The 23,024-nt window shown below is 40.8% G+C and overlaps 2 protein-coding genes across 3 annotated transcripts; one reads left to right on the top strand and one right to left on the bottom strand.

Moving 5' to 3' along the window:
* Window positions 1–1,795: 1,795 nt before the first annotated feature.
* LOC125267614 (nucleus accumbens-associated protein 2) lies at window positions 1,796–5,519 on the top strand. The gene is given in 6 exon segments (XM_048189423.1): window positions 1,796–1,865; window positions 1,868–2,608; window positions 2,697–2,873; window positions 3,008–3,113; window positions 3,321–3,418; window positions 3,622–5,519. Coding segments are annotated over 6 exon segments (1,713 nt in total). The 5' UTR covers window positions 1,796–1,810; the 3' UTR covers window positions 4,158–5,519.
* A 68-nt stretch (window positions 5,520–5,587) lies between these two features.
* LOC125267612 (xenotropic and polytropic retrovirus receptor 1 homolog) lies at window positions 5,588–21,447 on the bottom strand. Of its 2 annotated transcripts, none has more exons than XM_048189420.1 (15): window positions 21,274–21,447; window positions 21,096–21,147; window positions 20,616–20,717; window positions 20,335–20,528; window positions 18,328–18,480; window positions 18,154–18,234; window positions 17,536–17,617; window positions 16,911–17,098; window positions 16,644–16,823; window positions 12,557–12,725; window positions 8,250–8,441; window positions 7,599–7,759; window positions 6,422–6,558; window positions 5,985–6,170; window positions 5,588–5,858 (listed from the first exon to the last, which is right to left on the bottom strand). In XM_048189420.1, exons 1-15 carry the CDS (start codon window positions 21,340–21,342, stop codon window positions 5,777–5,779), a joined length of 2,028 nt encoding a protein of 675 aa, XP_048045377.1. In that variant the 5' UTR covers window positions 21,343–21,447; the 3' UTR covers window positions 5,588–5,776. The 2 variants fall into 2 exon arrangements, with proteins under 2 accessions (XP_048045377.1, XP_048045378.1); XM_048189421.1 differs by having other exon boundaries at window positions 5,602–5,858; window positions 20,616–20,696.
* Between the last annotated feature and the right edge of the window lie 1,577 nt (window positions 21,448–23,024).

Here is a 23,024-nt window from a genome sequence, read left to right as displayed (position 1 = left end):
CTGTGTCTGCCCTCTAGTAGGCAGTATGGAGTCTCCCTTTCCCCACCAGCTCAGACTGCAGTCTGTTCTCCCCAGGGACATCATACATGTGACCATACTAACGCTGTCTATTACTAGAGCTCCAGCTGTCAACTTAACAGATGTCTGCACAGGCACTCTTGTTTCCAAATGTAAAATATCTTACTATGTACATCTCTTCAGACTGGAAGAGGACATTTTCCTCAATGACGGTGTGCATTTCACACTGGAAACAAAGTTTGAGGGCAGTTTCTTCAAGAGACAGCTTAATGTGTCATGTTTTGCTTTTTTTCCAAGCTGACAGAGTTTCACTGCTTTTAAAAAGACCAAACAGACAACTAGAATCAAGTTTTGCAGCATTCACAGGGTGTGTGTCTGCCATAATGATTTATTATAATTTTTTTTTTTTTTTTTTTTTGCTATTGATATTAGACAGAAGAACGGAACACGGCAGTTTATCTCTGATAGCGCTGACTCACGCCGTAGCCTGTCGGCGTCTCAGCGTTAAAAGCCAGCAAGTCAGAGACGGAAGCACAGCGCCTTCTTCCCCACTTTGCTGAGAGATGCTGCTTTACTGCCCCACTGCTCTGTACTCAACTCTTACTCACACAATACAGTCTTTCAGTCATCCGTCTAATATTTGCCACCTTAAAATGCTTCTCGGTTTGATGTACTGATCTGACATTCAGGGCAGCTTTGAGGCTGAGTCTGTCTATTTTCTTTCTCTTATCAGTTGAGTGTCTGTCTGATGCCGTGTTGGCACATCTGATTGGGTATGCAGACTCTGTACTGAGCATGCCAGCCTGTGACAGGGACTGCAATGCAGAGCTGCTCTCCTGGCACACACCATTTGTCTGCCCTTAATGTAAATAATCCTGAGCACGGAGCCGCTCATGGCAGAGACGGCTTCTGATGGATTATGTGTCTGCACACGTTCGGGTTGGTGCATGCGGGGGGAGCGTTCCCGTTCTTGTCTTTTCTTCGTGTGGTGACGCTCAAATAAAAGTGAGCCATTGCTCTCTCTCTCTCTCTCTCTCTCTCTCTCTCTCATTCTGTCTTGCCTGTCTTTTGTCTCCATCGCACATGAACACGTTTACTCTCTGCAGGGCAGTTATCCGCATCAGGCTCTCTCTCTTTCTCTGTCTCTCGCTCGATCTCTCTCTCACTCTGTGTCCTTAAATGACTTTCCTCCAGTCTCACTCCCTCCCCCTCTCTCCCTAGTCTCTGTGTCTGTGCCTATAGCCTCTCTCCCCCTTTCTGTGACATACAGTAGATGGTGCATCGATTGCACACAGACGCTTGCTTTCCCTCTCGCTGATTCAGTTCTGTGCGAGGAGGAAGAGGACGGATTGAGACGTATCTCTCTGCTTCTAAAGCTACATTTCCTCATGCTGAGCTGCTGTGAGGAGCCTGCCCGCATTCTCTCTCTCTCATCTCGGAAGATTCTGCTATAGAGGTCAGGTAGTGGCGGGGTGGAGAGGGAGGGTGGGCGGGTGGGTTTGTGGGTCACTTTTCAGCTTCTTTTGAATACTCCAGGCAAGCTTATGCTGAGTTGCCAAACATGGAGACTCTAGTAATGTTGGGGTGAAGAAGCTGTTTACCAAGGGAGTTGCTGTGCAGCATTTCTGTCGCATTTTTCTGCTGTGTCTGCACCAGATAAACATTGTGTGACTTTTGAATCTAGTAATTTTCTGTTTGTTACCTCATCAGCTGGTCCACCTTCATTTTGACTTTCTTCTGTCTTAGATGTCTGGTGAGAACATCCTGTCTTTTCCAGAGATCTGAAACGGGCATGATGTCTCAACTCTTGCACATGGAGATTCCAAACTTTGGCAGCACTGTTCTGGACAGCTGAACGAACAGCGGCTGCTGGGCCAGCACTGCGATGTGGCCATCATGGTCAACGGACAGGCCTTCAAGGCCCATCGCGCCGTTTTAGCAGCCAGCAGCCTCTACTTCCGTGATCTGTTCAGCGGTAGTGCCCAGACACTCTTTGAGCTGCCCTCATCTGTGGCCCCATCCTGCTTCCAGCAGATTCTGTCATTTTGCTACACGGGCCGGATGACGGTGAGTGCCAGCGATCAACTGATGGTCATGTACACCGCAGGCTACCTTCAGATCCAGAACATCGTGGAGCGGGGAATGGACCTCATGTTCAAAGCCAGCGCACCGTACTGCGACTCACAGACATCTGCCACAGACGATCCCCCTAGCCCAAACAACAACAACTCCTCCCTGTTGCTAGGCGACCAGCCCACAACTGTCTGCAAGATCAAGGAAGAGAAGTTGGAGACCCCGGTGTGTGCACAGAATGGGGAGCTAAAGCACTCAGAGGAGGACAGGGGACCTAGGGTCAGATCTTTAAGGAATGGGACTCTTTTCTACACCAGTGGAGGTGTGAACGGGGTCATACCCGTGATGCATGCTTACGAGCACTCGACCCGAGATCATGCCAGCCCTGGTGCCTCAAGCCTCCCGACCACAGACAGCCCAACTTCACACCAAAACGAGGAGGAGGACTTTGAAGACGACTCATACGAAAGCCTGACAAACGGAAAGATCTTTGGGAGCTCGTCTGGGATCTATAGCAGTAAATGTCTTTTAATGGACTTCTCTTTTGCTCCATTGCAGCTCAAGATTCATCCCTGTGAGTGTGATTTTTTTATGTCTCTTCCCAGTGCAAGAGAAGATGGAGGTGTCCTCCCTGCCTCTGTCCTTGGAGAACCGTTTCTGTGTGCTGTTGGGAGGAGACAGAGAGGCTCTGCCCGCCGGACTCATCAGCCAGATCGGCTACCGTTGCCATCCTGCTCTCTACACAGAGGGCGACCCTGGAGAGAGACTGGAGCTGATTGGAGGTGAGGCCTGAATAATACCAGCCTGTCTGAAACTCCATGTCCATCTGAATTATTTATCAGTTCAGACTGAGTCATTTGAGTCACTGATTCAGAGCTAAGGTCTCCTTGTTTCTCTGTTGTTGGTGTTGTGGAAGGATCTGGTGTCTTCATGACTCGTGGGCAGCTGATGAACTGTCACCTCTGTGCTGGGGTCAAGCACAAAGTCCTGCTGAGACGGCTTCTAGCTGCTTTTTTTGACAGGTCTAAAATGTTACAAATGTATCTGTAGAATGTCTGAAATAATTGGTTTAGTTCTGCAGTAAAAATAAGCAAGCAGAGATGGAATCGATGCCCTCATATTCAAATGCTTCAGTATTTTGTGTTTGATAACTGAAGGGACCGCATGGTGTTTTGGAAAAATTTTGTATGTGTGCCCTCCAGTGGTTGACTATGGTATTTTGACTGCAGGAATACACTGGCTGACAGCTGTGGGACTGGAATACGTTCCTCCAACTGTGATCCGAATCGCAAACCACTGGACAGCCGCATACTCAACACAGTGAAACGTGAGTGACCCTTTGCTATGATGTTAGAGGAAACAAAATTGACCATATTTAGTATATGTTTCTGGTCTTAGTGTGCATGATTCCATGGTTTACTTTGTTCAAACTTTCTCCTGTTTCACAATGTCACAGTATGGAAGTGAAATAGGTTAATGATGAACTGAAGCATTAATAGTCCTTTTTTTCTCTCTCTGTCTTGTCATTAGTCTACTGTCAGAACTTTGCCCCTAACTTTAAAGAAAGCGAGATGAATGTTATCGCCGCAGACATGTGCACCAATGCCCGGAGAGTTCGCAAGCGCTGGCTCCCCAAGATCAAGTCCATGCTTCCAGAGGCGATTGAGGTATACAGGGGGACTGCAGTCCTCAGCCAGGTGGAAGGAACCACCCATCCAGGTGGTGGCTTTCCCTTTGAGTCAGAGTTCAAACACCTGGCAGCGTCAAATCTGACTCTGGAGCAGCATCTCTATGGAGACTGCAGAGAGACACTGAGGAATGGCTCTCACTTCAATATGGAAGAGAGGTCCCAAAAAGGTGAAGCAGCCAAGACTGAGCCAGGCCGAGCCAAAGAGTCTGACACCCCGCAGGAAGTTGAAAGGCTTCCGGAAAGTCCTGAGAGAGCTGCCAGCGTGCTCGCTCTCAACCCAGCCAGCAAGAAAGGGGAAAAAGAGCGGGCATCCAGCAGCCCCAGATCACAAAAAGAGGAACAGAACAGACAGAGACCACTTAAAGAGGATCAGTGACTTCCTCTACTTCATACTATTAAAAACTGGTCTGCAGCTTCTCACACCAAAAAGGATCATTATCAATAAAGGCAACTCTCCCATGCCATTGAACATTACATTAAAGCTGCATGATCATGGAAACTGGACATATAACATTTTTTTCCAGGATATATTGAAGAACGTCTGCATTAAATACAGTTGTGCTCACAATTTTCCCTTCCCCTTGCAGAGTCTATAAAATGTTTTCAATTTATTACTGTCCTTATGAAGCTATTTGAAAGATATTTACTCATATTCCACAAGACAGAATAACTGAATTTACACAACTGATCTTTTTCAAAAGTTTACATACCCTTGGTTTTTAATATCATATATTACCTCAAGCATCAATGACTGTTTGTAGTCTTTTGTGATAGTTGTGCATGAGTTCATGGTTTGTCCTGTGCAGTGAAGCTGTTCTTTGACAAAGCCTCCAGGTCCTGTAAGTTATTTGGTTCCTCAGCATGCTCTGCACATTTGAGTTTTTCCCTACAGTGGCAATATAATGTTGAGATCCAGTTTTGCCACTATGGATAATTGAGGGACTCGTGCAAAACTGTGATGCTTGAGGCAACACACAATATCAAGAATCAAAGGTATGTGAATGTCTGAATAGGATATTTTGTGTAATTTAAGTTACTATTTTTTCTTATAAAAACTATGTGTTATGCAGCTTCTTCAGGGCAGTATTAAATAAAAAAAATCATATTGTTTTTAGGATTACATCTCTTATTTTTTTAAAAAATGATAAATGTCTGATTCCCCAAGGGGTATGCAAAAATCTGAGCATGACTGTATAAGAAATTGTAAGGATTTTTCATGGAGCCACTTAGCATACATAAAAATGCAGGCACATATACAAGCTCAGTACATTAAGGCAATCGGCAGTGCGTTTTTTATGAATGCATGTGATGCATAAGCTCTGGCATTTCTGACTAAATACTCTTGCCAATTACAGAAACAAGTGGATTATGGACTTCTGCATGGCAAAAATAAGTGAAGGACAAAGGCCCTCCTTAATATAACATGACTTACATGCTTCAGAAATCAACTATACTGCTTTAACTCCAGCTGGACAGTGGGGTTGCTCTGTACAAAGCTGACTGTGGGACTGCTGAGTTCAGTACAGTAAGGGAAGCTGAACAGAGAACAACAGTTCTCTAGAGAGTAGCTTGGACTCTCAGTTTTCCCTCTCAAGCTTTTTAATCTCTCTCTTGTTCTCAAGCTGCTGTATAGTAAATGCTTGCCTGTTTTTTTGCATATCAGCTGGTCTGGACATTTGAAACGGGATTGTATGATTGTTTTTGGAAGTGAAATAAAGGAAAGGATTATTTTGAGGGATAATTAGGTTATGCCTATTTGGTCACCATTATTTTTTGATAAAAAGGGCTTTTGCTTACAGTGATTACAGTGAAATAATTTAATGAAACATAAAAACATTAGCTCAGTTTTACTTGAATGCAGAGAATACAATACACGTGCAATTTCTCAACAGGGTCTAGATAAACAGATAGTTACAGAATTAATTATGGTTAATATCTAACATATCATTTGCCTACCTGCATTACGCAAATATCTCAAATGAATTTCGTTCATTTTCATACAGATATATTTTCTTCCTTAAATACATGGGCGAATCTCTGCATCTTTCCCCCAGCAGGCAGTTTTGTCTCCTTTACCCTGCAAAAGAACAACATTGTTCATTTTCAGTTCATGTTCTTTGAATTATTTAACAAAAAACAACAACAACAAAAAAAAAAAAAACTGCTAAGATGGAACAGATTCAACAACTGTCCAGACAATAACCTCTGATTTGGGAGAGGTAAACAGCATATTGTGCCATGTGTGGTAATTTTGTGATGGTCTTCAGACAGAACATTCAGATCCTTTTCCAGATGCCTCCAGATGTTCCACAAATCACGAACAGCACAACATTTATCACAGTTTTTCAGCTGCTCGTTCTCTAGCCGAAAGAGATTCCAAATAAAACGTCTGGTTGAACAGAAAGAAAGAATTAAGAAAAAGAATACATCAAATAATAAATAATATTCTGCTAAATAGTCAGATAACCTTTCCTAAAATTAGATTGCTCAAAGTACAATCTAATCCTGAATATTTTTCCTATGAGTCAGCAGCCACCATAAAATTAAATTATAGCAAAATGTAATTTGCGCTGATCATCCTGGATTACAAGTTTACAAACCTCCTCACTTGCTGCTTAGAGCGTGTGACTGAAATCTAACCTGAGGACTTCCAGTGGTGCCAGCAGGGCACTTGCAGTGGCAGCTGCAGCTGAATCCTTCATCTGAGCCAGAAGGATATTTATAGCCCAGGAGACCCGCAACAGCACATCCGCCAGCATGGCTGCATAGTAGTACAACTGAAAGAGCACATCTCTCAATATTAAGAGCTGGACAGTTTGACCCCTTAGTAACAGAGATTAATTTAGTGCCACCTTTTTAGCTTCAAACTTCATGAGATTCCAGTGTTAAAGGCTTTCACTGTCACCACAGACTAAATCACTGATTTGTCACGCATGGTCAATTTGACAAAATAATACATATGCTTAATCTTAAATAGTGATAGCAGAGAAGGGTTTAGTAAACTAGTATCACTACTGCTAAATGTGTTTTTTGTAACTCAGATTATGGACTGATACTGCCAAATTCAGATTATTTACTATTGAGAATTAACTTCAAATTCCTGTTTAATATGGGTCAGATAAACTCTAATTTATGGATATGTGCATACATTAAAAGAAAGGTTCACCCAAAATAAAAATTCTTCATTATTTACCAACTAAAAGGTGAATATATAGTGAAATAGTGAAAGTCAATAAGGATAGGCTGTTTTAAAAGGGTTGCCAGATCTGTTTAACAAAACCAGCCCATTGGCCAATCAAAAATAGCTTAATTCAACTAGCCCAAAAACTAGCCTTAATACCAAAACTCAGTCACTGTTATATGACACTTGAAAATCATAACACAATTTTACCTTAAGAATGACAGTGTGGTGATCCTATATACAGTATATATTTTTTACCTTCCTGAAAATTACTATTTACAGTTTACAATCTAAAACAAACATTTCAAGATATTCCTAAGTTATCAATCAATGGAGAATGCTTCCAGAGATGACATATGATACTTTATTTTTTGTTTACTAGCCACAATCCTGGAGAGATTTGCCAGTCTCCTTAGCATAGTCCATATGACCCATACACATTATTCCAAGTTTTCTGAAGCCATATGATAACTTTCTGTGAGAAGGAGACTGAAATTTTGTGGTGAACTATTCCTTTAATGCTCCGTGCTAATTTATTGTCAAATATATTTCCACATGCACCTTATAATTCACCATTATTTTGACAAAGACAATCATCAGATCAATACTAGTAGACTAATTTTTATACTAACTTACCTGTTGGGAGTACACCAACTCATCTTTTAGCAGGCCATTTCCCTGAAGTAATCCCCAGTCCATCCTTAAATCCCAACTCACTGTAACTAGAACACCCATACAGGTAACCACGGCCCATATATACAGGTATATCCTCCCCTCTTCAAGCAGGGCAGATCTCTCTATCACACATATACACACAAATATGCTGAGCATCATAACATTTTCAAGGTCCTTTATTATCTTAGTATTACAACTATTTTTTTTTTCATGCTTTTAAACAAGTTTGTCTTTCATTTTGTTCTTTTCTATTTGATTTCTTTTACCTTGCATTAACCATGAAATTCCAAGACATGTTTAGAATAGTTATGTAAAAACCTGAGAACATATTCTCAAAAGTGCACCCAATCATTTTATATATGTCACTTGCCCTTGTTTTTCTCCCTAAACAACCACAACAGTTGTATTAGACTTTACACTGACAGATGTAGGAAGTAAAAAGCTTTCTCTGTAAATGATGTTTAAAATATTGTGCTCAAACAGCTACCATATCCTGACACATCAACAAGAAAATCAGAAAAATCTGAATTTTCTGTCACTAAATGCTGTGCTAATTTTGACAAGTAGAAACAAGTACAATCTTAAATGCTAACTAGTTATTTGGTCGTGTACCTCTAGCCATGTTGTAGAGGCCGGCGAATGTAACCATAAGAAACACAGTGAAGTATTTTCCTGCATTCAGTAGATGTAGCGTGTGGCCAGTGTCCCAGAAGCACCTCAGGCATTGTGCAAATCTAAGCCATGGTGGAAAACACTGGATCAGACAGGTTACAGCCATACTATACTGCCCACAGTCCAGACTCACTGTAACAAACAGAAGAAAATATCAACTAAAAAAAACATCACAAGATTAAAAAGAGGTTTCTTGAAACACTGAAACATTCTACGAACTCTGAAGTAGTTCTGTCCTAAAACTTCATTTTATTTAAATATGACAGCATAATCTGTGTTCCATTCACAGAACATTATACAATATAATAGGGCTGGTCATTGATTCAAATTTCATGATATATGTTCATTCACAAGCTTGCTTATCAATTCAATTCTGTTCTCGATTCAATACGATATATATATATATATATATATATATATATATATATATATATATATATATATATATATATATATATATATCGACTCATTTGGATATAAATCAGGTACAGTACTCTACATGTCAGAATATGTTTTTCTGCCTGGGCTGTACCCACATGTAGACAGCACTAAGTGGCTTGGACTGCCCGCGCTCTCCGCACACTCGACTCACTCTTGTGCTGGGAGACGAGGCCCTTGGCTCTAATCGGGCTGCTTCTTCTGTTGTTCCAGGAGAGAAACTTCATCAAAGCTCATACGACAATCTCCCATTGGCTCAATGCCCCTCATCCACCTGAGCCATCCTCCTATATTTATTTCACTAAAGCCAGCATTCACCCCTCCCCTGGAGCCCACAATGTGGTTTCCTTTGGCACATCCAAAGATGACAAGGATGCTATGTCCACTAGGTTTTGGAGAGAGAGGAGTGGGGCCTGTGGACTGACTTGAGTGAGCCTCGCACAAGCATGGTGAATTGCTGAGGGTCCTCATAAAGTCTATGGATGAGCTGTGGTGGTCTTCCCCTGCTGAACCTGCAAGGAGTTGACTAGGTGAGTGATACCTCCAGTCTGACCACCTCCACAAGAATGGTCCCAACAGTCAGTGGTTTTCTTCCCTGAAGTACATGAGGAGCTTTCCAAGACTTGGCGCACCCCTCACTCAACATGTGCCCACCGTCAAGAAGCTTCGCAGCACAACCTACTTGGTGCTGAGGGCCATAAAGATGACAGCCCAGCCTATTAGCCATGTGATGGGGAGCCTGGTTGTGCTGGACTGTCATTTATGGCTGACGCTTACGGACCTGAAAGACTCTGACAAAGTGGTGCTCCTGGACACACTGGTGAGTACAATGGGTCTGACTGGCAATGCAATGGAAGCATTCACTGAGGCACAGAAGCAGTCAAAGGCCATTTACCACTGTAAACTAGTGGCGAGCCAAAAAGATAAGCAAGATAAGAAAAGATAAGTCTGCTTGCCCTGTCTGTTGTGGGTGTCAATGTTGTTTGTGTGTGTGCAAGAAATGTCCATGTATTCCCCTGTGTTACCCACATCACACAGCCAACCCCCCACTGATAAGCGGTGAGTTGTCTCGTGTAAACCACGAAGGGCACCAACCGCTGCCAACCTTTGCTGTAGCATGGCATGCCCTGCCGGATGCATCAGAGTGGGTAAAGGATATTATACTGAATGGTTACAAACGATGTCCTCAATTCATCTGCAAAACATTCAGCTGCTGAGGTCAGAGTTTTCCAGTCTACTAGCAAAGCTATACCAGTTCTGTTATAGAATTGGTCCCACTGGCAAAGCGCGAGAGCAGATTCTACAGCCGTTACTTTCTAGTGCCAAAGGAGGATAGCAGCCTGCACCCCATTCTCAATTTGAGACTTTTGAATTGTGCATCAGCAAAGTGCCCATTCAAAATGTTGACATAGAAGCGAATTCTCTGGTTTATTTCTGTGGACCTGAAAGATTGTCATATTCAGATAGCCCTGCAGCTTCAACGCTTTCTCAGATTTGCATTCGAAGGTGTGGCGTGCCAATTCATTGTCTTCTGCTGAGGTTGATGCTGCATTTGCTTCTTTTCCTTCTCTATATAGATTTTTAATGGTTGGCCTCCTTCAACCAAGGGACTGGACGTTGAGTTGTTGCCATACTACAAATTGCGACTGGAACTGTCTGTTAAAGACAACTTTGCCTTTCGAGGCTCACAGCTGATTGCACCTGCTGCTCTTCGATTTGCACTGCTCTCCATAGTGGAAAATCCATTGAGAATTGTTACTGACAATGTCTGCTGCTTTCTCTGCTTTTCTGGAAGGAAGGAATATTTGTCACCATTGTTCCTCTCTCTACTACTTGGCAGCTAATGATGCTGTAGAGAGGTTCGACTGTGTGCTCAAACACACTGTCCAAATGGGCATCCAGCAATATCATCCATGGAAACCTGTGGTAACTGACTTCTTACAGGTGTACCAAGCCACTCCACATGCTGCAACTGGTACTTCACCCTTTCAGCTCCTCTATGGCAGGCAAATGCACACAAGCCTTTCTATTTGACATCTGCTCCTGTGGACCCGCCAACAGAAACCTTGCCAAAGAAACCAAGCTCCTGTGGGAGCATAAGGGAATATCACTGTTGTGGCAGTGGAGAAAATTTTGCCAGAGAAACGGAATTTCAGCGAGAGCAGAGGAGATAATACTGCTGCGGCAGTGCCAGCATTTGTACGGAGAAACTAAGCTTCTGTGGGAGCGGAGGAAATAATGTTGCTGTGGCAGTGAAAGCAATTTGGATGGAGAAGTGGAGCTTCTGTGGAAGCTGAGGTAGTATCGCTGTTGCAGCAGTGGAATAGTGTAGTTGTTTCCTGCGGGAGTGATTGGACGGATGCTGCTGCGACGGTTAGAATGGAAATGTTTCCACTATTTAGTGTATTGGTGTTAAATTAAGATGGATAAGATGAGCCTGTAGGTTTGGGTATGGGAACAAGCTGATGCTAAAGAATTTAGCTGATGAGGGATCGTTTGGCTTCTTTGATGTGGGAGTGATTTGATCGAATGTAACTACTGAAAGCCTCCGATGACCAGCGGCCAAGTGCTTGGATCTGCTGCTGGGAAAGGCCTTTTGGAGCAGCTGTGGTTGTTGCACCTATACGGTACAAACGGAAAAGTGATCTGCTGGGATGCCAGTTTGGAGCAAAATGGACTTAAGGTGTCTTTGGAACCAGAAACGTATGAGGGGTGATTGGAGTCATCTGCGAAGAGTGGGTCGATTGGGAGTTTAGCCTGACATGAAGGTAGGCTAAGAGGGATTGGTACAGTTGAATTGGTGATGGGAGATTGAAAATGTAGATTTTTTCATTTGATCTGTCTTGATGGTTTCTTCGTCTTCATTGTACATTTAACTAACTAAACAGATGTTTAGTATAACCATCTGTTACCACCTTGTTACCAAGGTGCTGATGGTTCTGTACAGGTGGTTAACTGACTGTTATGTTTGTGGTTACATTTCCATAGCTTCATTCCCCTGTTTCCATTTCCATTTCATTCATTCACTTTCATTCATTCGCATGATTGTGTGTATCTGTTTGTTTAGATTTTTGTTTAGTCACACAACTCAAGAGTACCTTTAATGATGCGATTACAGCTACATGCTCTTGAGTAGCACTGTACCCAGTAAAAAGGAGTTATTTTTCTGTGGCCACAAAAAGTTATTAGACGATTAATACTGAGTGTTTGGTGGATGAACAAGTTAATTGTTTGTAATAATTTTGCTACATCAAGTTAATTCTATTAACTGATCCAAATATTTATAATTAATTACAAGTTATAATTAATTATTTATATTTCCCTTTTGAACTAATTTGCTACTGAAGGCGAGTTCTGAACTTTGCATTCTGACCTTTTAAAAGTTTTTTTAATGTGTGTTAACAGACCATTGAACTAGGGAACACAGGATCCTGGGAACATAGGTGTGCTCCCCTTCACTTGAAGTGAGGTGGCTACAGCTATCTGTCAAAAAAATTATTCTTTGAAATTCTTTGAATTTTGTAATAAAATTGGCAGAATTTTAATTGACAGAACTTAGTTTCATATCAAAAGTAACAAAGCATAAAGGTTATTGTGATTTATTGGATGGGAGGTGCGCTACAAATAATGAAGTTTAGTTTAAGTGCATGCATCAACTGACAACAGCATATATCGATGCTTGAGATTTAAGAATTGATATCGGTTGATCAAAATGAGAAATTAAGAAATCAATATTTTCAACCCTGCAATTCAATATAATATAATATAATTCAGTAGCAATTATAGGTAAAGGATTAGGCCCCTCTTACCTGTGGATGGAAGGCTGTCAGACCACATATCTCTCCAGTTGATCTGACAGGTATAGAAGCACAGCAGATCCCTCAAGCCAAGGAACAGAGGGCTAAGACTGTTGAATTGATCTGCTAGCCAGCATTCTGCAAAGCCCACAGGCTGGAAGGGGGCTGCCAAGACCTTACACTGTGATATGGATATTTTAATGCATAAATCAGGACATTACATATGATGATGCATTTTCTAGAGACCACTGCTGCTAAAATGAGTGCTATTGCAAAACATTTTACAGCAAAGATAGCAAGCTAAATTAACTGGAACTGGATGACACTGGATGCCTCACACATTCAAGTTGTCCGCACCCACTCATATTTTAGGTAGATAGAAAGCAGTAGATGAAACTGTGATATTTTGTATTTGCAACATAATGAAATATAATTATTATAAATTTGGCATGAAACAGAAGTTGTAATAGTCTTTTCTTCCTAATTTTGTCTTCATTTACTTGATTTTTTTATGTATCAGAAAAGAGATGTCATGTCATTCCAAGAGGAAGGGGAAGTTATTTTGATCAAAGATTATGAGGGTACATAAATTAAGGAAAAAAAAAACAAAAAAAAAAAAAACAATCATGTTGGTTTTAAGAAATATCATGAGCAATCTGAATATAAGCAGGATTCAGCAAGGCTGTGACAGTCATTAGTTATTAATCAGAGCCCTGCTGACATTCAGACCAGCAGCACACTTGCGAGTGTGATATTAAATTAAGGTATTCATATTGATTAAAGTTATATTCTAGACACAATATTGCAAGTTACTGTCAGGGTCCTGTCACCTTGGTTGGTCTTATTTTTAGTTTGGTGACAGGATCCTGACACTTATGTTGTTTGTCTTGTCCTTGTGTGAGCATACGGCTGGGTTATTCTCAGGGCAGCGCACTCATGTCTTATGTTTTGGGTGTTTGTGTGAGCACATGGCTTCTGTCATGTTTGTTTGCCATGTGCCATTTGCACATGGTTTTTGTTTGTTTCTGTGTGCCATGTGCTCTTCTGCCAGTCTTTAGTCTTGGTCCCACCCTCTTGTTACCTGATTATTGGTTTATTTCCCCACCTGCTCTCCCTTGTTACCCTCCTGTTTCCTTTTGATATGGTTCACTCGCATTGAGCCAGTTTTTGCTGACGCTATGGGTGAAACTCTTTTTCTCCGAATACTGAAGCCTGATTGGATCATGTCTGTGTACCTGCACAGACAAATAGTATTTCAGGCCGCCAAAATGGGCTGACTGCCTATATAAGTCACGCTGGATGCCATATTGTCTGAATCTTTCTCCTTCATGCACGAAGATCATTTCCTCGCTGATTCTGAAGCAGCAGAACGATGGTGCTGCAGCTGACTTGATGCTTTTCCCATGCACCTGTCCGGCAACCTATTAAGATCAAATTTCATTTAAAAAATAAATAAATAAATTTGAGCAACGTTTGTTGCAAAATCTCAAGCAACGAGTGTGGCTCATGCAGGGCTCCCCTGCTTCCCTCAAACGAGCACACCGTTAGCTTGCCTGGGCTGCAAGACCAGCTGCTCTGACAGCGAGAGCACGAGTCTCACCTTGCTGCACTCGCAAATTGCTTCCTTTAAAGAAAGTGATCCCGCTCCTCATGCACCCCCATTTTCTTCTTCTCTCAAGCTGAGATGAAAGAAACAAGCATTCAAGCCAAGCATTCAGGCTGCAGTGAACTCACTCTCTCCACAGCGAGAAGATTCCCCAGTGCTCTTTACCTGCAATGACCAACTCCCCTCATCTGGCACAAGTGGCTAGGTCTCTTTCGGCATATCCGAGGAGGATTTTGATGACACCATGTCACTTGCCACTTCTGTTGTGGAGGAGTGGTCCAGCAGAAGACTCTTCCCCCCGCCGTCTAAAGAGCCAGGCAATACCAGGCCGCGGTTAGACTTGGAACTGATCCATGTGCTATCCAAGGCCGTAGAAGAACTGAATTTAGAGTGTTCGGCCCCAGAAGAGCCTACCCATAGCGACCAACCCCGTTTTTCCCAGAAATTCATGAAGAAATCGTGGCGTGCCCCCTATTCAACGCACGTTCACCACTCCACTTCGTCTGCTCTTACCTCTGTTGATGGCAAGAAGCAGAAGAGGTACACTACACTTCCCCTGGGGGACGGAAGGGCAGGGGTACCTCTGCCCTCCCACGGATCTCCATTGCGGTGCACCACGCACCCACGCCAATCAGTTGGAAGGAACGACCTAATTGTGAAGTTTCTTCAGGGAGCCAGAAGGCTGAATCTGCCTTGCCCCCTCACAGTTCTGCCCTGGGATCTATCCACAGTCCTTAGGGCACTTCGAGTTCGAGCCACTTCTGAGCTGAACCCTGACCACTTTTGCTTAAGACTGCCCTGCTGCTAGCTCTAGCATCAATTAAGCGAGTCTGCGACCTGCAGGCGCTCTCAGTGAATACGTATTGTCTTGAGTTTGGACCCAACAAGAAGAAAGTTGTCCTTAAACCAAGGCGAGGCTACTTACCCAAGGTACTCTTCACGCCTTTCAGAGCTCAGGTTATAATGCTCTGTGCTCTTCCTGCTTCTGAGGATGAGCAGTCGTTACATCTTCTGCAATCAGAGCAGCTGTTTGTGTTTTGGAGGCCACTCTAAGGGGCTGCCAGTCACAAAGCAAAGACTATCTTGTTGGATAGTGGATGCAATAGCACTGGCCTACAGTTCTGTTCCTTGGGCTTGCAATGTCCTTTCATAGTGCCACTCCACCAGGGGAATGGCCTTCTCCTGGGTGTGGTCAAGTGCGGTGTCCATTGGTGACACAAACGAACATCTGATGTCACCCACACTGCTGAGAGCGACGTTTAGATGAATATGTAAATATGTGCCGTGCACTTTCTTCTCAGTAACAATATAAACACAACAAAAATGAGAAAACAGCAAGCATTTTTTATAGAAAGCATAAGAAAAGCTTCTAATCATAACAACATGGGTATGTTAGCACGATCTCTGCAAATTAGCACTCCAGTCACGTTTATTTATATAGCAGCTTTACAGTATCAAACATGAAAAACAGTGTCAGTGCCTCATTTTATCAGAATCACAACTTCATTTTGTACTATAAAGCGGCTATCCAGTGTGTTCATGTTTTCACCTGCGGAGATCTTAGCTCGACGAACTCAAACACACGAAATGAGTCAAAGACGCGGTCCACGCGAGTGAAGGCGGAGCATCGGCGCACACCTCCTATTATGTTACCTCACGGACCAATGTTAGTACGAAGGTGTTTTGCAGCTGTAATGAACTTTTCCTGAAATTTTGCTTTTGTTTCAATCTTCCAAAAAGAACACAAAACAAACTTCATTTTGGCCTGATTTTGTTCGAAATGACGTCACATCAGTTCGTTCTTCGATTTAGTTTGAAGTATATCGGGGCCTTAACAAAGGAGAGCAGGTGGGGAACCAGGAGGTCCTATGTAAACCAATAATCTCATAAAGCAATAATCAGGTAACATCAACCTCATAAACCAATAATCAGGTAACAACAGCATGGGGCCAAGACTAGAGACTGACAAAAGAGCACATGGCACACAGAAACAAACAAAAGCCATCTGCAAAAGGCACATGGTAAACAAACATGAAAGAAGCCATGTACTCACATAAACACTCAAAACAAGACAGAAGACCACAAACAAACATGACAGAAGCCATGTGCTTACACAAACACCCAAAACAATAAGACATAAGAGAGTACAGCTCAGAGAACAACCCCAAAGCCGTACGCTGACACAAGTACAAGACAAACAACATGAGTGTCAGGATCCTGTCATCAAACTAAAGTTTTTGAACAAATCTGTTGAATTAATTATTGAGTGTCTCAGTCATAAAGACATTTGTTGGCACCTACTGGCGTGTCAATGTAACCTGCAGAGAGAGTCACTGAAATATTTTCACCACTAATACATAGACTAACAGTCTGTCTGGGATCAATACAAACAAACAAACAAAAACATAAATAAAACAAATAAAAATAAAAAGTATAAAAACAAAAAATCAAGTCTTAGTGCCATGCATTAATCTTATCTTAGTCATATCTTACCATTGTGACCATGAGCCAGCGACGAGCCTGAGCGTGAAATATGGAGAAGGGGTTTAGTAGCAGAAACAGGAGGAAGCTGTGAAAAAGCAGTGGATGGAGCTGCTGTGGAACTGACAGCACAGGAGGATGAAGACTAGCCAGTATACTAGAGCACCAGCACATAGTCAGACCCCCGGCCATCTGCATTACACAGTCAAATACATGAGGCCTCAGCACAGTAATCATAAGATTAATAAACACTCTCAAATAAATGATTTCACAACTCACCTCAAAAATATGGTAGCATGAGAGGTGCTCTCTGGGATCCAGTCCAAAGATGAGCGTGTGATTTATTGCTGAAGTATTAAAGCAGTACAGGTTCAGTCCGATCAGGAACAAAAACTCAATCAGCAGGAAACTTCCCTTGTAAAGCTGCAGCTGAGGCTTCAGAAGCTCCAGGTCTGTTTCATTAAACACTTTCAAGACAAGTTGACAGTTGGATGTTACATACATACCCACTGGCAAATAGATAGAAATATGACTTGAAATCCATTCTTTCATACTTATATTTTTTTCTTTCATGCATAGTAATGGTTAATAATAGAATGCAAGTGTGGGTATATGCAGGTTGGAGTAATGGCCATGATGAAAGCTAGGGGCATGCCGAAAGGTCTTTACAATTAGTCACAAAGGCTGCCTGTTAAGATTTGGGGTATGGTTAGGGGTTAGTTTCTGTTGTAGCATTTCACCTTTCAGCACGCATCTACCTTTCGAAACGCCCCTACCTTTTAGCATACCCATTACTCCAACTCTCTATCTCATAGAATGGAGACCCCCATAGTCAGATATCAGAAATTATATGCCATTGTTATAGTTTGGTTACAGTTGGAAAGAAGATGTAAACTTTACTAACCTCTGAAAATTAAAATGGTAAGGAAAGCCAGGATGAGGCCACAAGAGAAGCCAGTCCGAAACATTATCCACACTTCAACTTTCTTTGTACATATAAGAAAAAAGACTATAATATGTAAGAGGCTTCAAAGAGAGCACTGTATTTAAAATTTATGCATATCTTACATTTCTATGTATGTTAAATTCTGACTAAATTGACTTCAGTGGTCCAAAAGGACTTCAATATCTGATATCATGACAACATCATGATTATTTCATACCTCTGTAGATTAATTCTCCATTATGATAATATCTCCAGTACGAAGAAGAACATTTTGGTCATTTAAATGTCATCAATTGATATTTTAGGATGATAAAAGTTTGTGAAACATGTATAAATAAATCAAATGATGTCATTTAACAATAGAAAATCCTGCATCTGATTTCAGATAAATAAGAGAACCTTACTGCATTTATTGTTTTGGTAATAATGCAACCTTTAAAGCCAGTTGTTTTATTTTAATGCCTGCTTTTTATAAAGAGACTTTGTCTGTTTGCAGTGCATTATTCAGTATACCTGCTGATTCAGAGCCACTTTTTTTCATTCAGGAGGATTTCACATGTGACGCTGTGTTCTTACCGGTGTTTTGTCCATTGGTGGGACTTCAAGTCTTTTCATTGCTCTCAATTTGTCACCCCCCTCCAGCTGAATCATAAATGTCTGTAGAATACATTCAGTTCACTGATCCAGAGACTGGATGTTCTGTAATGAATAAAATTAACTAAAGGAACAGTTACAATTCTGCATTCTCACCTCCAGTTTAGACATGAGATGTTTACATTTGCCCCTGTCCGTGTTGAGAAGAGATGTGTCAAGCCTCTCATTTCTCCATTTTAGGCCATGTTCAGAAGCAAACTTTGAATCATACATTATGGTGATCTTGCAGAAACATTTATAATTAAATTCCTAGGGGGAAAAAATCAGCACAATGTATATTAGGAATAATTTGTATTGTTTTATATCACTTCAGTCATTAAGGACAACTGATATACAGGTGCTGGTCATATAATTAGAATATCGTGAAAAAGTTAATTTTTTTATTGTAAATTATTTTTAAAAATGAAACTTTCATTTATACTAGATTCCCTACATGTAAAGTAAAACATTTCAAAAGTTTACTGAATGTGGTGGCTGTTTACAGAGTGATATATCAAAGCATATTAAATGCAAAGTTGACTAGAAGGAAGAAATTGGATAGGCAAAGGTGCACAAGCAACAGGGATGACCACAAGCTTGAGAATACTGTCAAGTAAAGCCAATTCAAACACTTGGGAGAGCTTCACAATGAGTCAAATGAAGCCAGGGTCAGCGCATCAAGAGTCACCACACTCAGACACTTTCAGGAAAAGGACTACCAAGCCACTTCTGAAACAAAAACAACGTCAGAAGCATCTTACCTGGGCTAAGGAGAAAAAGAACTGGACAGTGAATAGTGGTCGAAAGTCCTCTTTTCAGATAAAAGTACATTTTGCATTTCATGTTGAAATCATGGTCCCAGAGTCTGAAGGAAGACTGGAGAGGCACAGAATCCAAGCTGCTTGAAGTCTAGTGGGAAGTTTCTGAAGTTAGTAATGATTTGGGGGGCCGTGACATCTGCTGGTGTTGGTCCATTGTGTTTTATCAAGTGCAAAGTCAATGCAGCTATCTTCCATGAGATTTTGGAGCACTTTATGCTTCCATCTGCTGACAAGCTTTATGGAGATGCTGATTTCCTTTTCCAGCAGGACTTTAGCACCTGCCCACAGTGCAAAAACCACTTCCAAGTGGTTTGCTGACCATGATATTACTGTGTTTTATTGGCCAGCCAACATGCCTGACCCCTGAATCTATGGGATATTTTCAAGAGAAAGATGAGAAACAGTTGATCCAACAATATACAGATGATCTGAAGGCTCAATAGTGCCTCGGCAGTGCCACAGGCTGATCACTTCCATGCCACACTTCACTGATGCTGTAATTTGTGCTAGGAGCAAGTCATTTGCTGTAATATGTGCTGCCGACCAAGTATTGAGTGTACAAATGAACATACTTTAAAGAACTTGAACTTTACTGTTTTGAAAATCCATTTTTTGATTGATCTTAGGAAATATTCTAATATTTTGAGATTCTGGATTTTGGACTTTCATGAGCTGTGCGCTCTAATCATCAAAATAAAAAAAAACAACAACTTTTGAAATGTTTTACTTTACATGTAGGGAATCTAGTATAAATGAAAGTTTCATTTTTTAAAATAATTTACAATAAAAAAATGAACTTTTTCACGATATTCTAAATATATGACCAGCACCTGTACTATCTTGCAAAAGTTTGAGATCAATAAGATTTCCTTTTTTTAAAGAAATTAATACTTTTATTCAGCAAGGATGCATTAAAGTGATAAAAATGACAGTAAAGACATTTATAATGTTACAAAAGATTTCTATTTGATACAAATGCTTTTCTTTTAAACTTATCATCAGTAGAGAATCCAGAAAAAAAAAAAGTTTTTGCTTTTGTGGAATATCACAAAAAAGAAGAAGAAGAAGAAGAAAAAGAAAAAGAACAGCTGTATTAACTGTCATGATAATAAGAAGAAATGTTTTACATTTAAAAAAGAAGACGGTTATTTTAAATTGTAATATTTCACAAAATTGTTAGTTTTACTGATTTTTAAGATACTTCTTTCAAAAACATTTAAAAAGTCTTACTGATCCCAAATTTTCTCATGGTTGTATGCATGTATATTGCTAAATGAAAATCTTCAAGATTTCTAAAGACCACCTGGTATTTTTGCAGAAAGGCCAGGCTCAGGTAGAGCTCACAAACTGCCATTTTGATTTGTTTTATATTGGTGTTTTTTCTTTTAATAGGTGGAGTAATTCTGACGACATGATTATGTCCTTGATCAGATCCAGAAACATCCTGCGCTACAATCCCAAATGTTGCCAATCTGTTATGAGCTTCTGATAGTTTCTCTGTAATATAGAAATATAATAGGTAGTGTAAATATGTATCCACATTTATTGTAAATGATCTGCTCTAAGTACTTTAGAGTTGTCTACCTGAATAGAAGCGGTTCACCTTGTTCAGCTCTTCCTCACAGCTTTTGAAGAATTCCTCTGTCACAGATCTTTGACTGTTTCCTATACAGTGTCTCATTATTACTGATAGATAAATAAAACTTTATAATATTCTGTCACATGTTATTTACTAACTTCCTGCATACTGACATTCACAACATCTCAATCCTTTCCCTCATTAAGCATTCAACTTTGCAAAGTTATTAATGATTCATTTGATCTGCTTCACCTTTGATATTGTGAGGATACCTGCCATAGAAAGTTGAAATCTATCATGCATTTAATTTCAATGTGAATAATTTATGAAGTTATACACCATTCATTTTTTTTTTTTTTCATTTTTATTTAAACTCATTTTAACAGTGTAAAAATTAATGACTAAGTCATATTAATTTCATAGTGGAGTAATCTCACATAACTAGAATTCATTAGCTAAAACAACAAACATGCTGATGCTCTTACCATAACAAATGAGGTTAAGTCTATCTTCATTTTTCAGCATAGGCTTTAGGGTCTGAAAACAAAATGCTTTCCTTTATTTGGTTCATTAATCATGCTAAGTTACACTTACAATTGTACTACATCTCTGAAAGGCTGAAAGTGTAAAGAACATATCCAAGAACAAGAACCCAAAACTCACCTCGTAGCTAATATATTGCTTCTTCCATTCAGGAATCATTTGTAAATCCGGATGATCAGGCAATGTCATTTGGACTACTTGGTTAACAGCAATGAGTTCCAGTGTTTCTCCAGGTGTGTGTGTGTGTGTGTGCGTGCGTGCGTGCGTGCGTGTGTGTGTGTGTGTGTGTGTGTGTGTCGTGCCTCATAACAATAGAATATATGAGAGGGAGGGGCAGTCACAGTACAAGAACACAAAGAATCACTAAACCCATGTATAATTCAGTGAGTCATCTAATCATTTAAACACACTTGTTATAGAGTTGTATATCATGATCTTCTTTGAAGTATCTCCTACAATGTTTAAACAAAACATTTACTATTTTCTTTCTTGAAGAAACTGTAAAAAATGATTTTTTGAAGGTGTAAAAAAATCTCAAAGAATATTGGAGTACGTTTTACAAGAAAAAATAAAATAACAAATCAACAAAAAATCCTTGTTGTCAAGTAAATGTTTAATGTACAGTAAGGTCCAAAACAATCAGTGGGAAAAAATGGGAAAAAGGAAATAAAAATATCATGGAAAATGAATAATAAAGTTCAGAGAGAACATGATCATAAGGCTTAACTTGTGGAGTTCATGCAGCTTGAGTGATGCTGTTGTTATTAAAGCAAAACATGCTCATAATATAATTTGTAATTGAAAACAAAAATGAATTCAATTAGTAAAATTCATAGAAGCGTTGCTTTTAGACTTTTGGACCCCACAGTATATAAAAATCTTGTAACCCTTTAGATTAGGGAACACATATTCACTATTCTTTCTCTCAATAAACTCAATTATTACTTATTGATAGTAAGTAGTTGTTGTAGTGGTTATGTTTAGGTATGGGGTAGGGTTAAGGGACCTAGTGTCACAAGGGTGTTTGCTGACAGACAGATGAGGGCAGATGAAGATAATTCCAAACAACAAAGTTTAATAGTAGATTCAGATAGCAGGCGGAAAGGTAAAACATCTAACATCAAACACCTAAACATAACGGTGACCGGACAGAGAATGAATGTGACCAAGTTATATAGCAAACACTAATGAGGATGATTAATGGAACACAACTTATACATATTAACTAATAATGACGGTAACCAGGGAGACAGACGAGTGGTGGGAAACTGAACAAAGGAACATGTGACAAATGAAAAGCAAACTGAAAGTCCATGAAAAAAACTAAACTGAACGTGACATAACGCCCCTCCCAGCATGACACGTCCTCTCGCCGTAGAAGAGTATAGACCGATGGAGAGACGACGGCGATTCTGGAGGAGGATGAGGACGTGGCGAAGGACTTGTGAAAGGGGCAGGCAGACAGAGGACGATGTCCAGATAGGGGAGTAGCATCCATGGTGGACAAGGTAGGAGTGGCGAGGTGGATGCAACCCAGAGCTCAGCCATGCCGATAGCCCAAGGTGGAGTTGACGGCGATATGAGTCATGATGGTGATGAACTCTGTGGGGCAACCGACGGCATCGGAGCCTTGAGAGGTGGAGCGTAGTGTGCAGTCTGAAGTCCGAGGAAGAGATGGGAGGCCGATGACCTAGGCATCTGCGATGGAGCCACAGCGACGACCCCCTGAGACTGAAGTAGAGATCCGGAGAGCTGGTGCGACCGAGGGTGGAGATGGAGCCTGAGAGAGTGGCCATGTCTGACCTAGGTGGAGCCGATGGTTCGAGGGAGCCTGGCGAGGCTGAATTATCAACGCTGGAGTCGAGGGAGGA

This window comes from Megalobrama amblycephala, linkage group LG4, assembly GCF_018812025.1.
Source record: "Megalobrama amblycephala isolate DHTTF-2021 linkage group LG4, ASM1881202v1, whole genome shotgun sequence".
In the NCBI taxonomy this organism is placed as follows: Eukaryota; Metazoa; Chordata; class Actinopteri; order Cypriniformes; family Xenocyprididae; genus Megalobrama; species Megalobrama amblycephala.
Note: the sequence above shows the minus strand (reverse complement) of the source record. Positions and strands in the feature narration are given on the sequence as shown.